Source organism: Apodemus sylvaticus, chromosome 2 (assembly GCF_947179515.1).
Source record: "Apodemus sylvaticus chromosome 2, mApoSyl1.1, whole genome shotgun sequence".
Classification (NCBI taxonomy): domain Eukaryota; kingdom Metazoa; phylum Chordata; class Mammalia; order Rodentia; family Muridae; genus Apodemus; species Apodemus sylvaticus.
This window is the reverse complement of record NC_067473.1, coordinates 40,826,200-40,843,687: the sequence shown is the minus strand read 5'-3', so window position 1 is coordinate 40,843,687 and position 17,488 is coordinate 40,826,200. Positions and strand designations below refer to the sequence as shown.

Sequence of the window (17,488 nt, the reverse complement as noted above, 5' to 3'; positions counted from 1 at the left end):
TTCTCAGGAGAGGAAACAAAATGATTACTTGTTATTAGGATTCGTGATTGATTACCATTAATAAAACCTTTAGTTTGTCTTTTTCAGAACATCAAAATTTCCTTTCTCACTCATCAGAATACATGAAAGACTTACAAGATGGCTGTGCCTATGATCAAGTCACCTCGCTGACGGCCGGAAGTCTCCTCAGCTTGTGTGGTAGTGTGCTTATTGTGTGCCAAGTTCTACACAGTCCAGGATGCTCGCTCATCGGCATCCAGTGTCTTTGCTCAATCTCACTTCATGGTACCGTAGTAACATTCTAACTGATAGCTCCCTCTGTCTGTGGCCTTGCCGTTTCAAAAATTAATTCACCCTACAGGCAATTGCAATGCTCCTCACCTCGGATGATTTTAGTGAGATAATGAGGTCCTCTTTTTCTCCAATGTCAGAAAAGTTACTTTAAAACCTGCCCTGCCACTGCCTTGTCTCCCTTCCTCCTCCTGCAACCGTGTTCCCCAAGACCTTTGCCGTCGCCTGGGTCTCGGATGCTTTTCTCCATCCGTCCAAATCTCTCTCTACCCAGTCTACAGGCCCAATCCTAACGTTTGATACTTTGATAAGCTTTCTTGATTCCCTGATTTTTCCATGATTCCCACAAGGCTTGGTAAAAATCTCATTATTCAGTGCTTAACCGCACTGTGACAGTGACTTCGAGCTGCTGACCTGAAATTCTAGCAGTGCTACAAGGATTTACTTATTTAACTGCTTTAATCGAATGACCTTTACCATAGTACCCTGTCTCCCAAAACTTCCACTATTTTCACAGGAAAGGGCCTGCAAGGGATTGCGATGGGAACAGCAGCAAGCAGTCATACTGCCAAGCATGGCTCTAAGTTTCCCATGAATCACCTTGTTTGGTGTCCATAGTTTCATCGAAATGACAAAATGATTTGTGATGCTGGAGGCGTGCTATAAATATAGGCACAAGCAGGGATTACTGCCTCCTCGCTTTCATTTTTACATGTGTTTGTTTTCTATCAAATCTCTTTACTCAAATCCACACTAAAACAGAACTTTGCTCCTTCCCTCTAAATAATTTTCTTCTCAACATTTTGGTTGTTCAATCTCACAGGACCAGGAAAATCTTCCAAAACTCTCAAAACCCTATTTTCTTTCTCAGGAAATATATGAGCATACCCAATTATACATACATGTAAGTAAATACACAGTTATAAACCATTTTATAAAATACTATATACAATGCCAGGCTTGATTGGTAGAAAATTTCCAGAGATACATTTATCAGAATATCTCTACAAGTCTATAACACACCAGGCTTTCATTTAAGAACACACACACACAAAGTAGGAATGGTTTTGTATAAGAGTCCATATAAGCTTTCTTACAGAAATCTACCTGGAACTGGGATCAAGACTGAAGAAATAGACACAGGACCTCAGTCCTATGAGGATGTTACTATATGACTAAAATTAGGGAGTACTTGTGGCCAATCAAAAGATATATATATTATATGTATATATATTATAATCATATCATTACAAATATATCATAATATATTATATATTATAATATAATAAGCATGTATTTATACATAGATATATATACGCATATATATACATATATATCATTATATATAGTGTTAATCCAGCATTCAAAAGCCAATTTAGTCACAGATAGCATTAGGGACATGATTGTGGCTGAAATCACTTCTTAATTAAGACTGGTTCCACGGAAGGACTCTGCAATGACATGCACTTAGGCAACACGCCCTGAAAAACCCTCTTTATTAGCTATAAAAGGGATTTTCAGAACCTGAGTCCAAAAGGTATCTGTGGGAGTGTCTGGAAAGAATGTGGATTGCAGCGAACACTCCTAATTTGGTCTTGTGTCTGTCACTTCCTCCATGGCTGGCTACAAAGAAGGGTCACTCAGGCAGAAGCACACTGAGTAGCTTTATGAAGACGCTGTACCCCAGGATTTGAATAGTGCCACTGTTCTTGGCATCTTCGAGGTCTGGAGCATAATTTCTTCACGAGTGCACCATTATATTGTGCTAGTGAGAGCAGAGGAAGGTGTCTGCACAGTGACTGACTGAGTGACCCTTGTTCTCCACCTGTCTAATTGGAGTGTGTGTAGGAACCAGGAAAGTACAAGCATGTTTTCACCAATCTGAGAAAGGAGGGCTTGCAGTAATGGCTGAGACAGCTGTAAAGGAAGCTGAGAAGGAGGGGGGAGAAATCCGAGATAACCTGGGAGTAAGGTCCAAAGGAGAAGGCAGGTTGGGTGTGGGGGTGGGGAGGTCATACAGAATACTTTCCATGACACAGTCAGGGAACTAGGATTCCAGCAGTAAGGAGTACTGCCAACCGGGTCCCTGCTTTTGCTAGCCTACTAATACCCACACTTTCCACATCACCCTGTGCTCTGGACAAGACAAATCGAAACCAAATGCATTTATGTCGTGTGCCTTAACTGATTTAAGAGCTGCTACCTAACTTTTGCTGGGTTGGAGGAGTTCTAGGGGCATGGCTCAGTGGTGGTGAGGGAGCCAATCTTGAGAGGGGAAAAAATGAGAAGAGAGTTTAGTTCATTGTGTGTGTGTGTGTGTGTTTGAAAAATTTTTTCTTTTATTGGATATCTTCTTTATTTACATTTCAAATGTTACCCCCTTTCCAGGTCTCCCCTCCAGAAACCCCCTCCCCCTGCCTCTATGAAGGTGCTCCCTCACCCACTCACCCATTCCCTCCTTCCCTCACTGGCATTCCTCTATACTGGGCATTGAACCCCCTCAGGCCCAAGAGCCTCTCCTCCCACTGATGCCCAACAAGGCCATCCTCTGCCACATATGCGGCTGGAGCCATGGGTCCCTCCATGTGTACTCTTTGGTTGAGTGGTCCAGTCCTCGGGAGCTCTGCAGGGTATGCAGGGGGTGGGGGGAGGGGGCTGCAGAGCATCCGCCTCTGTGCCTGTCAGGCTCTGGCAGAGCCTCTCAGGAGACAGCTATTTACAGACTTCCTAAGTTCCCCATTAAAGAAGACACACAGCCAGCATTTGTATTTGCGTAATGGTTCGGGAACATCAGGTCACTTTCCAAGCATGCATATACTTTCTACTTAGAGCTACTATTAAATTTCAGTTGCATGCAAATTCAATCACCCTTTACCCTGGTGGAACAAGCAAAGAAACTAAAGTTAAGTAAGAGGGCCATTCCCCAGTCCTGAGTGATGTCACAGAAGCGATGTCCACTCTTTTTGACTCTTCCCTGTTCACAGAATATTATTAGGCTGGATAAATAATTCAGAGTTGAAGAAAGTCACCACCATGACTCCTTCCACACCTCTTACTACAGGAAGGAGATAAGACTCTCCCAGCCATGAGTTGGTGCCTAAAAGCCTGTACGTTCACCGGTAAAGATAGTTGTTTATTCTGTCCTTCCTGCTTGTTCTGTCTGTGCTTCAACCATGGTGTGAGCTGGGGTCAGCTAGCTGGGCCAGCAGCCAGCCGTGCTTCTGTTCACCTCGGGGCAAATGGTTCAGGGGAGCTCCTGCTGAGACCTCTCATCTGTTTCTGTGGCCTCTCATTTCCCTCTGGCCGGCCTGGCTACTTCCCAAAATAGGATCAGAGCTGCAAGGAAGCGGGGAGAGACAAGCAAGGTCTGCTGGAGCCCAAGGCTGGAGCTGACAGTAGCCCATTCAGTACCCCATACTGGGCCAAGGGGGCACCAGCAGTACAGACAAAGGGGAGGAAGACAGATTGCATTTTTAATGGGAAGGACTGCAAAGAGCTATGGAATTCTTGTAATCAAGCAGTAAAGAGACACACAGCAACCCCCGACCCTGATCCTTGACACTCTCATCAGTAGTTCATGTTAAGAACTTAACCCAGCTTGGAAAAGGAAAATAATTAAATCCAGTAATGTAGCTGATCCCAGGTTACTGAGCTGCAAAGAAGTATTTGTGTTCAGCAAAGCACCAGCTAGCAATAATTTGCTGAAGTATGTTATGGCAAAATTCTTGATAATCCCATCAGGTGCTTAGTGAATGGTGTGGTGATCTTGGTTTTCTTCCCTGTACATTGAGTTTTGATGATGGTGGTGTTGATGATAACTGTGTGTTTTCTATGTGTAGGCTCCAGATACAGTGCGTTAAAATATTAGTTTCAAATACTCTGACTCTCTGTATACTGGCACTCTCGGTAACCTAGGTAGTTAAGGATGAGGATGTGGTTACATTTAGACTCTAAACTTTAGAGGGTTAAGTAACTTTATCAGTTGTAAACACCCAGAGGAAGCAAGCACCAAGAACAGATTCCAGGATACAATAAAAACCTGATACAATTCTGCGTCTCTGGACATTGACTTATTAGTGCTAAGAGGCACCTAAGCATCTTTAACAGAGAATTAAAAACAGGTAACAATTACAGAGTACTCTCAGCATCTCACAGATTAGTTTATCAAAACCAAAGTTGTAGGGGGGGAAAGCCCTGTTCAAATTAACAAGCAATTATCACATCTGGGATTGAAATGTGTGTGGGGGAAACACCAAGCCCTGCAATGCTTCCTTTAAACCCCCGTGTTGCAGAAGAGTATCACAGTGGCCAGTCTGCTGAAGTATGTCATTGCAAAATTCTCGATGATCCCATCGGGTGCCTAGTAAATGATGTAATGATCTGACTGAATTCATCTGGTTCTCAGAAGTCACATGAAATAACAATTCTATCGCCTTGTGTATGACATTTTAAGAATGCAGAGTTGGGGTAAATATATCTTGTCTCCTCTTCCTTTACATTGGGCCTATTTCTCTTTGGACACTCGCATCCGATTAGCACTGACATATTTTAACCCTTGCACTATGGCCTGAACACTTCTGTAACACACTCTGAATTTGTTGTAATATTTAAAAGGTTACACCTTGTAGCCCACCTTCAGAAAATCTCTTCAAAAAAGAAGTTCTACATCTCTTCATGCCACATGGAAGGAACAGGGTCTGGCTGAAATAGAATGTGGGAAGATCTATGTCTTACAGTTAGCAGAACAGTGGCTGGATTGAAAATGGAACCTCTGAAAAAAAAATCAAGAAAGAAATACTGCAAAGTTCACAGCCTTCTACAAGGCCCAAAGATTTGGATTTGAAAGAGCAGTAGTCAGTACTTGTGTGGGACACTACTGCAGTGCAGATTCTCAACACAGCAGACATGTTCAAAAATGAACTCTCAAGTCCGTTTTCACCAGTCCCACTACTGTACACATCAGAATGCCATTCCAATGTTGAATTAATGACACGTCACTGCCATCACCTGCCCTTGCTTGCCTGGATGTCTTTCGTACATTTAGGACTTGAATATGCAGTTGCCCTGGGATAAGGAAGGCTTAATAGTGTTCTTGCTTGCCCTTTACTGTTCTAATCTTTTGCTACAAGTACTGGCTGATCTAAGGGAGGCAGATCAGAAGGTGCCAAGCCTTTTTAAGGAGATCCGGCCAGAAGTTAGAAATCGTTAGATGAAATTCACTGCAAAAGAAGATTTAATTTTGTGCAAGATCTCCGTTAAGTATGCCCTGATGTTCTCCTCATTATGAGTAAGGCTGTTGGGCTCGGGCAGTACAGTTGCTTAATGGGCACTTGACTGACAGCTGTCAGACTATTTCTATACCTCTGGTCTCAGGGATGCTGGGTAGAGAACTGAGTAAGTAACCCAGGTGGGATAGAGGTGAAGACCACCCAGGGAGTAGCTCTGTGCCTTCCATTGTTCCAGAGCCCGCCTGGACTGTGAATGAATGGACTGTGAATGAATGAATGGGCTGTGGATGAATGGGCTGGGCGTTGTGATGCTCCAGGAGGCCTACAGGCTGCACATGGCAACCACAATGGTAGCCTCACCATATTCAGGCAACATCACTCCCATTCAGCTACTCAACTGCCATTCAGAGCCCTGGGAAGTTCCTTGAACTACTGTCATAACAGGTGTAGCTGTTTTAAAAGCTAGACATGGTAAGATGGAGGACACCTGTGATTCTGATATACGTAAAAGTAGAGGCAAAAGAATCATACGTGTCCAGGGTCACCACTGGTGACATAGAAAATTGACAAAGGCCAGCATGGGCTACATTAAGACCCCATCTTAAAAATATTAAATATTAAAAATATTAAGCGAAGTGGCTCATATGTGAAATCCTAGAATTTAGAAGGCTAAAGGTGGACTGCCCTGAATTCAAGGCCAGTTTATGGTGTGTAGTGAGCTTTAGCTTAGTAGAGTAAGACCCTACCTCAAAAAAAACCAAACCAAACCAAAACCAACCAACCAAACCTAGACACATACACAAACACACACCCTCATGGCTTCTCCTTATCTGATGGCCCAGAGAAATTAAACCCATCAAGGCAAAGATACACATTCCAATTACATGGAATATTGTGACTATCATGCCTGCTTCTCCACATGCACCTTCACCTCAGGAGTCTTTGATTCTGTTGTGAAAGCTTCAGATGACCCTGCGTAGAACACTAGGGCATCGTCCATCCATCTTCCCTCCTACTGGAAGAAGCAATAGTCCACCCATGACAGTGTGTGTGCAGAATCTGCTCACCCCTCTTCCTTCCCCTGCAGTGAGTGATTCATGAATGATCTAGGAGAATCCTTGGCATTATCCACTGATGCTGCAGCCCAGACCTCGGTAAACCTCATTAAGACTGTTTGGTAGCCCACCTGTGGTCTTCATTACAGGCAGAAAGCACTACATTGACAACTGGACAAACTTTTGGTCCTAGGCATATCCAAGTTTGAGATGGGCTCAAGAGTTACCAACAAGCAGGGGGCAAAGACTGGAAAGAACTTAGCCTATGAAGAGCTGCAGAGAGCTTTGGCTGCAAAGAAGAAGGGTTGTGAAACCAAACTATAGAAGGGCTGGAGGTCTTAGTCACTAGGAAAGTTCTAGAACACCACCAAATATTACTACATTGGCTGTTGAGGAGCTGGTATGCTCTTCACTGGCTTCCTACCTGTTTGGTTTCCAGCATAGCAGGACTCCTGGCAGAGGTCTCACTATGAAGAGTAGGGTTGTAGGTTGGGGATCCTAATACCCCAGCTCAGAGCTGCTGAGATTTAAGTCTACTTTGCCTATCAGTCTTTGAAGAAGAGCAAACAAACCCTTAGTTAGTTGGAGATATAATGAAGACAAAAGCTTAGCGGCAGGGCGATGCCAAGCCACAGCTGTCAGCCCAGCCCAGCCAAGACTGATGTGGGGTGCACTCTTTATTACCAGCGGATGGAAACAACTTACCAAATTCAAATACGAACCCATGTCAGAGCAAAGAGCCTGAGATCCACAGCAGTGGGCTGGGATGCTGCAGCTCATCCTCATAAATCCTCAATTAAAACCTGACCCTGGGAGAATTACAGATTGCTGCAGCTTCCATGATCTCAGGGTGCCGTTCAAAGGGCCAATTAGCAGCTGCTAAACGGGGTGAACTCTGAGCAAGGGCGCACTTCCTGACTTTCCCTGCCCAGCACCTTTGCCTCCTGCTGCTCAGTCTTTCTGTGAAGTGCATTTTTTCTTGCCTAATGACGCTTTGCTTATTGTCTAGGACTTGTTTCCTCAAGAGAACACCCCCAGTCTACCCAGTGGAAGTTAGCGACTTTTGTCTGGTGACTCAGTTACAGTTGTTTGCAGTCCCATTGTTGCAGGGCTCTTCCAAATGTGGCAGTCGGCACATCGACTCACCAGTCCACTCTGACACATACGACCGGAGCCACTGAGCACTTAGACGACCTTATATCTTCGCCTTTAACAACTTCTTCCCATAAATTATTTTATTTATTTACTTTGCATCCTCCCTCCTCTCCTCTCCCTCTCCCCTCCCCTCCTCTCCCATCCCCACCTCCCTTTCTTCTCCAGAGCAGGGGAGGCCTCTCATGGATCTAGACACCTTGGGCTATCCAGTTACCATAGGACTAGGCAGATCTTCTCCTATCGAGGTTAGACAGCCTTTAACGATGTTTTTGTTTTGTTTTGTTTGCTTTGTTTTTCAAACAGCTTAGTGTGTTTTTATTTTAGTAACTCAGTTTTGTTGCTTTTAGAAAGTTTTAGAAAGTCAGCCCATGACAGATTTTTCTTAAAACGGCGTTTGTTCCTTACCAGATCAAAGAAATAATTTTATTACATTCATTCCAGCCTAGCCAGCACTGTGGTAAATTTACATATTTGTCTTGCTTGCCCCTCATTCCAGACCCTTTTTTTCCTTCCTAATGCTTACACCCTAGAATTCTAGACTACATAAACTCCACAAGGGATGTGGGTGAAAGTCTAGTTTAGAGTCTATCATCTTATATGTAAACCTCTTTAAATATCCTCTATGTAAAACAAAGCATAACTTTTTGAGGAGTCCCAGTTACTTTTACTAGAGGCCAGAACCTTATAAAAGAAAAACACACACCCTCTACCTCAGTGACTCATTCTGTCAGGCTATCATGATGATGTGTCCATATAAAACCAAAAGTCTACCGTAACATCTGCCTGACCATTCTGCAATGAGACACAATGTTGTTTTATTCTCTCCCGGAAACACAATATCGCTTTATCATCAGACAAAGCAAAAGAAAATAGAAAAAAAAAAGTTCCAGTGGCTTTGACTTATTACCGACTCTCCACCAAAGCATTCGAGGCTTCCAGCCCAGTTTTCCGTGCTCAGCTTGCCACCGTTCAGATAAGAAGCTATGTAATAAACTCCTGGAAACTCCTTTTTATAGTTTTTAAGATAAACACCAAGCTGAATCACTACTGGTTTGAGGATGAGTCAAGAGCTTCATCCAGCCTTTCTGTCACTGAGCAGCCGATCTCTCCTTCCCCCACGACCTAGAATCACACCAAACACTCTCCACCCTGAAGCCTTGCCCAAACCTGGTCAAAGCTCAGACTTTCCTGGGAAAGGCTCAGAGAAACTGAAGATGGTAAAGTATCCCTTTTACCTTGGGAGCCAAATAAAAGCGGGAAGCATTATGATTTCATGTGCCCTGTATTACTCTGGGCAATTATTTAAACAGGAAGTTAAGTGGACGGGACACTCAGAAAATAAAAGTTAGAGGTAGCTGTTTTATACATGAGCCAAAGGCTATAGTTGGGTTGCTGAAAAACATAATCTTTACATTCCAGTCTCTAGCACAGGGCTTGAGTGCTTAGTACTCCTGACCTGGAAAGGCTGTTTGGTAACCTGTTTTTCATTTGATTAGTCTTGTTTAGTATTTCTTTGGTTTTTTTTGTTGTTGTTGTTTTGGTTTTTTTTAGTTTCCTTAATGAAAATCATGTAATTTCTCAAATGTTTCATCATCTTATAAAAGCAGAAATAGTCTCCTATATGCCTATGAACATTAATGATCTAATAGACTTTAGTTACCATGGCAGTAGCTTCCACTCACAACCTTCTGAGCATGGCAAACAGGAATCCAAGACTGACTCTCCTCTCGGAGCATATGTCATCCAAAGATTGAATATCTCAGAAGTACAGGGACATAATGACTACTGCCTCATTTCACTATGCGAGTCTCCACATTCCCGTATGGAAGACTGCTTTACCAAGTTCTCCCCACTGTGTTAGAGATCCAGGATACTGCTAACTTTGAAAGGCTGCAGAGGAGGTTGTAATCCTAGCTCTGCTGGTTGTCATCTGTCATTTAATTTTATTTATTCTTGTTCTATTACTATTCCATGGCTATAAAATCTGTGTCTTTTTTGTTTCGTCCTATAACACCACAGTCTGCACCAGCCCTAGATATAATTTTTAAAAAACAGAACATTTTTTAAGAGACAAATCTTATTTGAGACGTGATGCTTATTTGAGACAGTGAGTGATCTTGTTTCTCATTTCTCCATATACCAAGGAAAGTAACACTTCCCGTGTAAGTCCCATGTCACTAGCTTCCTTGTGGAATTCACTGATATTCATTGACAGAACACACCATACTACTTCCTGTGTACGGGTGCATATCTATTCATGTACACACTTGCGTGATTTTTAACTGTCATGGAGTACTCTACTTGGTAGACTGTTGGCAGTGATGGCCCCTAATATTAGATCTAAGCTGAGTATTTCCATAGCAAATTCAAGAGACAGCCCACCATTTTGGTGTTTCTCACTGCTCCTTAAGCATCGTTTCTGTAAGCAGGAGGAAAATGAACTGTAATAGCTTCCTCAACATAAGGGTGTCTTCTGTTTTCCTTTGTTTTGTTTTCTTCTCTGCTGCTAGCTGTCTGGTCTACTATGCCAGTGAAACTTAGAGCATCTGCCATTGGAAAATGCATTTCCTACTCACAAAATGTGGAGACTTCTACCAAATATGAAGTTCAGGAGGTAGAGAACTTCCAGAGCTCACCAGGACCTCTGCAGATGCTGTGCCTGACATAGGTTCACTACTGCTCAGGACCACATTGGATAAGGACAAGAGAGAAATTACTCTTCTGCTTCCAACACAAACTGAGAAGTTGGAAGAGTCCTAGATGGTGGTGAGGGATGATGCTATTGGAGTTTCTTTGCCTGTAAAAGTCTCCCAGGATTGTCTTTTCATGAACCTTCAACCTTTGGAGAATTCTATCTGGCAACTTCAAATATGGACTAAGCATACAAAACCCAGCAGGATAAGATGATAAATTTACTGGTAGAGAAACATAATTCTTCAAACATAATTTCTTAAAATGATCAAGCACAAATTTATCATACTTTATTTGCATGATATAGTTACTGTTACTTCACCATAGTGAATAGGCTGGGGGATAAAAGACTGCAAAGGTAGATTGCATGATAAAAGGAAGATGAATTCTAAGGATTATGGTTCAAGTTCATAGTAAGGCTCTTCAATTTCAGATTATGTAACCCGAACTGGGGTTTCTTCCTCATCAAAAATGCCACCATGGCCCTCAGAAGACAGTTTTGAACAAGAACCAAAATTATCAAGTATTATAAAATATGAACTTATCTCTCAAACCTAATATCCAGGTAAAAAGGTGAAGCTATAAATGTATCTGTCATCTAGAAATCGACTATCTTAAGTGTTAAAGAAACATGCTTTGGGAATTTAGAATCAGTGGGTTTTTTTTTTTTTTTTGGTAGGTGGGAACATGGGAGATTTCCTAGGAGTGGGTGCATTAGTTACAATAAGACAGACCTTGAAGAATGCATAAGGTTTAGTAGTGAACTTGAAATACGAACACTATATAATGTTATTTACGAAGGAGTGCATAGTTGTGACTATCCGTGTTTATGGTCAGTCTGACAGGATCTTAAAGTCACCCAGGAGATAGACCTCTGAGCATGCCAGTGGGTGATCATCTTTATTTGGTTAATGAGGGTGGGAAGGTAGCATCAGCTCCCCTATGCTGTATCCAGACATGGAAGAGAGGAGCTGACAAGCAGTGCATACTCCTGGCTGTGTGTTCGCATCATGGATTTGCTGTGAGCAGTCCCACCAAGCTGCAAACATCTTGTCTTCCCTACTATGATGCACTTTATTCTTGAGCTATTAGCTTTCTCCTTCAATTATTTCAGTCAGGGTAGTTTAGCACAGCAGCAGGAAAAGAAACAGGGGTTTAGGTAAGAGCCACTTTCCTTTCTTCTGTGGTTTCTGAGTCAAAGCATCTACCTCTAAAGCTGAGCCCTCCCTTTCCTCCAATTTATACCAATGAGTCTTGAAGAAAATGTGTGTGCAGTGTGTTGTGAACAAAAACTCCTGAAAACAAGCTGTGTTTGCAGAGTGACTGACTGATTGGAATTTTAGTACTATAGAGAGATTGGGAGGGGCAGAATGAAGGCGCAGATGCTAATTGCCTTATCTTGGGCTAATTCTAGCCCTCTGGAATAGCCGTGCCCAGCCCATTTGTGTGTGATCTGACACCTAATAGACTGAAGCCTTTTGGAATCTATGAAATTAGCAGACCATTATCTCACAGCAACTCAAAAGTTAAGAATGTCATCAGATAGCATCTTGCATCTTGGGCCTACAGAAAATCTCCCCCCATCTTGATGCGACTGTATCTCTGATATATTTTAAATTTGCCTTCAGATATGACTTTGTTCTATAAAATTATAAGATTTCACAAAGTTGCCTCCACGTTAAAATGTGGAGTGTAAGGTAGCTTAAATCTGTGCTCCTGGGCCGCGGTCACTCAAAATGGCTCCAGAATAAATAAATCCTTCCTTCCTTCCTTCCTTCTTTCCTTCCTTCCTTCTTTCCTTCCTTCCTTCTTTCCTTACTTTTTCTTTATTCTTTTCTTTTCTTTAAGATGAGGGTTGTAGTTTTTGCATCATCGGTTTTCTACAGCAAGGAAGGATTCATGCCATGTCAAGATGCTAACTAGACTTGAGGACCCAGATTCCCACCTACTTGCCTTTTTATTCACTTAATTAAGGGACCACCTACAAGAAAAGGCTCATTCTCTATCTAATGCAATAATCTCTGTAGTTCTGAAGCTTTTCCAAGGCCACTTGGACTTCCTATCCATTTTGGGGCAATAAAAGGTTTTTAAACAAATCTGAATGGCAGAGGGGGACTTCATGTTGTTAGTGGTCTTCCATATTAAGACGCATCTCATTCTTCCTAAAGTAAAGTTAAAGAAACAAAGAAGTTCAAGAAAAATACCTAAGATGTCAGCATAAGATTTTTAAAATAATACAGTCAAATGAGAACCCTGCAGCAACTTTAGGCAGTATAATGGAAATCACTGGAGTCGTTCTCTCTGTATATTTGTGAAAGAATAAAATTTGATTTTCTCAGAGAGAGCAGCTCTGAGGGAAAGCAGCTGTTGATGGGCCATGATTTCCCGCTCACCACAAAAATGAGGCCGTTCCTACCTCTCAGCCATTGTTTATTTCTGCAATCAGATGCAGATTTTTACTTACACAAAGTAAAAGGGATGCAAGATACGGGGACAGGGTCCAGCTGAGTGCTTCAAAGGATACGGTATGAACATAAAAGTCAAATTCTTCTCTAAAATATTGTTGAAATAAAACCCCATGTAGACAAACTAGCTGCCACATCCTAGCAACAGCTCACTTACTTCAAACAAAACAAAATACAGAAAAACAGCAATTATGAAAGCCAGTGTCCCTGTGATAATGGTATGTAACTGCTAATCAACCCAAGGGCAAATTCATGGAGAAATCATTCCTTTTACCCACCAAAACTCTTACAATAGTTAAACCCACCTAGGTCACTGAAAGGTAAAGACTTAATTCTTTTTACAGAACATGTTAATGGAAAACAAATAATATTTTCCATCTGCCTGGAAAAAAATTCCTTCTGAATCAACAATACAATGTAAGAGCTTTTGGAAGGGGAAAATACCACATATCTCAAGCTACAAGTCAAACTGATTTTAATTTAAATGCATTTTTATTTCCATTTCCACAGTGCCTTTGTTTTCAACTGTACATTCAAATCATGGCTTTTCTTGTGTACTTAAGAAGGTCTGACAAAAATTTAGATTGGAAAATGAGGGGGAAAGCCATGGAAGTGAGACAAAAAGTCTTGGAATATTTCTTTAAGTGTGTTAGAAAGCAATTTATAAGTAGAAGAATTCCTAAATACTTATTTCTTTTGAGAAATATACTCTTTTGGTTTAATGTACTCCTGGAATCTTCAAAATACTTTGTACAAGGGAACCTTTTATACAATCCACTAAAAATGGGTCACTGTTTGGGTTTCTTAGTCATTTACTGATAGAGGACCCTTCTGAGAATCGCAAGACATGACAGTGTCATAAAATAAGAATGTATTAACAATACTGCATATTCTTTAAATTTCTGAAATCTTTTTTTTTTCTTGAGCCAGGATGTAAAGCTATAGGCTTACAGATACGGTAAAGGCACTTGGTTGAAAAAGATATCCTTTTAAAGTAAAGGCGTGATGGAGGAGGATAGCAATGCCACATTTGAAAAAAATTATTTATTATAAACAAGACTTCAGAAAACTGCTCGTAAATAGCTGCACGTTTTTTAACCTTTGTAAACCATTTGATTCTTAGCTTTGGACTTTTTTTTTTAAGAATTATTGTCTCCAAGAGTTTGTTTTGTTTTGTTTAGAGTACTTTTAAAAATTAGTTCTTAGGTTCACAGCAAAACTGAGCAGAGGTGTGAAACCACTCAATGGTCTTTGTCTTCACATGTCCAGCCTGCCCCCTCACTATCAAAAACGCTCTGCTTCAGAGGCAGCCATTTATGAGACACATTGACACATCATTATGCCCCAAGTTCAGATTCCACACTCCAGTTCACTTTTGTGCATCCTACATCCTGTTGCGTTTGACAAACATGAGAGTAAGATACATCCACCAAGATAGCATTCCACATAACTGTCATTATCTTAACAATCCTCTGATTTGCTCATTTATTTCTCCCTTCAAGGAATTCCCACTTTTACAAAGTAGTTTTCAAAACAGCATTTCCAAACAATGCCATCCTACCATTTGGGACAAATGCCTAAAAACTCAGCAAGGTCAGTGTGTTTATCAACAGAAGACTACACGTTACATCAGGTGTTTTCTAAGTGGCAAGCACAGGTAACTAAAAAAACACGTTAAAAGAACAAATATCAAACAGGAAGAGACTAGAAAGCATCTTCTATTTCTTGCTCTTCCCTTCCCTTCTGAGTGTTGATTTTAATCAGAAGAGGAACTGTTTCCTAGGTTCAATTTTTTTTATTGTTCAACGTCTTCCTAACCTCCTACCTTACATTTGAGTACGATTTGAAACATTCAATTCTGGCACAAAATAGAAACTCCCTTTTAGAAGATGAACCTGCAACTGCAAAGCAGCAGGAGAAGAAAGTTTTCTCAACTCGTCTTTCTTCTTCTGCACAACTTCCTTCCTTATTTGATAAATGACCACTAACTTAAATTTACTTGAAAGTAAACCGGCGCAATTCCCGAGGACAAGACCTGTAAGGTCGAATGTTACAATAGAACGTGACGTCAGCGTTCTTTTGAGTCATAGTCTGGTCCCCACCCCTTTCTCCCAGGCGACCTGAGACCTGATCTCGGAGCTCCTCAGGTAGGGCCTTTAGCCCGGGACACCAGGAACAGCCACGAGGGTGCTCCACAGGCGGGGTGGCTAAGCACCTGCAATGACTTGGCTGTTTGCGGCTGGCTGCCACACAGCATTTTCTCTGAGAACTAACTCCGCAAGAAGGAGACTGTGTTTTGGCACTCAAGCCATAAGTGAAACACACACACACACTCCCCCTCCTCCAAAAGTCATCACTTCAGAAGTTATCAGCATGCGCGGGTGTGGAGGAAGTGCCACCAGTCAGCAGCCACTTTAGAGAGCCTGGGGCAGCCAGACTGCTGGGGACGAGGACGTCAAAGCCACATCTCTGAATCACACAAGCTCTCCAGAGCGCAGCTTCCCCAGGCAGGAAGCGGTGTCAGCCACCAACTCGCCTAGACTTCACCCGGGGTTTGGGGGAAGGCGTGGCCGAAAGGTTTTCAGAAAAGTTTCAGGCGCAGCGACAACTGAGTCGAGTCGCAGGATCCCGCTCCACCGCGACAGTCACCCAAGAGATCGGGGTCCGCGGAGTCATCCATCCTCCAGCCGCACCCACCGGGTCTGGTCCGGGAACCCGGGCCAGCTCCAGCACTCAGGTGAGTCGACCACGCCCGCCGCCCGCTCCACTCACCTTCTTCATTTTGGTTTCCAGGTCCATGTTGGGCGTCGGAGGGGCTCAGTCCCGCGTCCGCGATCTCCGCTGCGGGAACTCCGGCGCCGCTATCACCCTGCGCCCTCGAACTTCCGCAGCCCGGTTCGGCAGCGGCAAGGACCTGGAACAAAGAGGCCCGGGCAGCCAATGGCAGCAGGGCAGCGCTGGGTAGCGGCCAATCAGCGCGCGCCGCACGCACCTTCACGGCCCAAGCGTGCCGCTAGCAAGGTGAGGGGCGGGGCCGCGAGGGGCGGGGCCCTGCGCAGTTCCCTGGGTTCAGGGACTTAGTTTCTTCAAAGCTCAACACCGGACTTGTGTGCAGCAGCCTTTCCTCCAGCTGAAACGTAGCCCCAGACCTTTACATTTCAGTGGTTGTGCTTGTGTGTCCGAACACTTTTCATGCGGGCCAAGAGGAGTGATCCTCCCAATACCAACTGCTTGGCTGATTTTGGAGACAAAAAGAAGTCATGGAGATCCTTAGGCATCCTGGGGATGAGCTCTGGACCCTGCTTTCACTATTGAATGGTGGAGATGTCCATTTCTCAAATGCTTTCCTGAGCACTGCCAAGAAACCTTCTTTCACATCCTTAATGCCAACGAAGACTACTACTACATTGTTTTGTGAGCAGTCCACACTAAAACGTGAGGGTCACAGAAAACTACTGCAGAAGTAAGTGGTGTAGTTGTTTGAGAAACAGGCTTCCCTTTTGGACCTACTAAGTGGAATAAGACGAGGCCGCTCTTGCTTCTCTCTCGTGAAGTCTTTCAAACTCCCATCTCACAGAAGCCTGTGCCGCCAAGAACCCAATCTATCCTTTCTTTCAATAGCTATTAAGATCAAGAACCTCATCTTGGATTGTTGGGGCTTGGAGGACCCAAGAGATTAATTTACATCACATATCTTGCAGGGATCTGTAGGCCCCCGAGGTACAGGCACCTCTCAAATACCTTAGCATGCTGGGAACAGAGCTTAAGTCCAGTAAAATTTCCAGAATGTGGAACTGAAGAAAAGAAGCATCTTGATTTAGGCACATAAGCGCGCTCTTTTTTTGGGGGGGGGGGTAATTTTGTGTCTGTGTGTGAGCATGCGTACTTGTGAGAGCGGGTTCACTTTGAGCCCAGAATAGGTAGAATCTTCTGGGGTTGGAGTGCCAGGCAGCTGTGAGCCTCCTGACTTGGGGGTTGGGAACTGAAATCAGGTCCTCTGCAAGAGCAGCAGGAACGTTTAACAACAGAACCATCTCTCCAGCCCCAAGTAATTTTCTGCAGTTCCTACTACATAGAAAATGTTAATGGCTAGATATCAAGTGGCCTCCTAGCCCAGCATCAACATATGCATATATATATGCATTTGATATTAAAAATAAAATCTCCACATAATGCAGATACTTGGGTTCAGATGTCATTTCATTTTCTGTCTGGAAATTTGGTAACTACAACACTTTATAAAGTACACTTTAGCCAACACTTTATACACTGTTTTTCTTGATAACAGTATCCAGTTAACAGAATTATCAGAATAGTTTGTTATAATTTTTGCTTTGCATTCAATTGAAATAAGGCGTTTTCCCAAATCACTCAACAGACATGGGCCTACAGTTTGTCTGGAGTAAGTGTTAATGCACTTTGATGAGGTCTAGTAACATTTCTTCTTTTCCAAGAAGCTTAACAGATAGAAGACATCCAGGAAATCAGTTTAAAATAGCCATTAAGCAAATGTTGTGACATAAGCTTGGGGCCCTTTTTTTGTGAAATAGCAGAGATGACATCAAGAAAAATGCTATGGAAGTGTTAGTGTTTGGTTTTCTGG

The 17,488-nt window shown here is 42.8% G+C and overlaps 1 protein-coding gene across 1 annotated transcript in view; it reads right to left on the bottom strand.

The window, feature by feature from the left end:
* Window positions 1-17,488, bottom strand: part of Tes (testin LIM domain protein) — a 295,208-nt gene that overhangs the window by 23,240 nt on the left and 254,480 nt on the right. Inside the window, exon 2 of the mRNA XM_052173258.1 lies at window positions 15,658-15,749. Within this exon, the coding sequence (XP_052029218.1) occupies window positions 15,658-15,684 (27 nt within the window). The 5' untranslated portion in view covers window positions 15,685-15,749. The remainder of the gene's footprint in view (window positions 1-15,657; window positions 15,750-17,488) is intronic.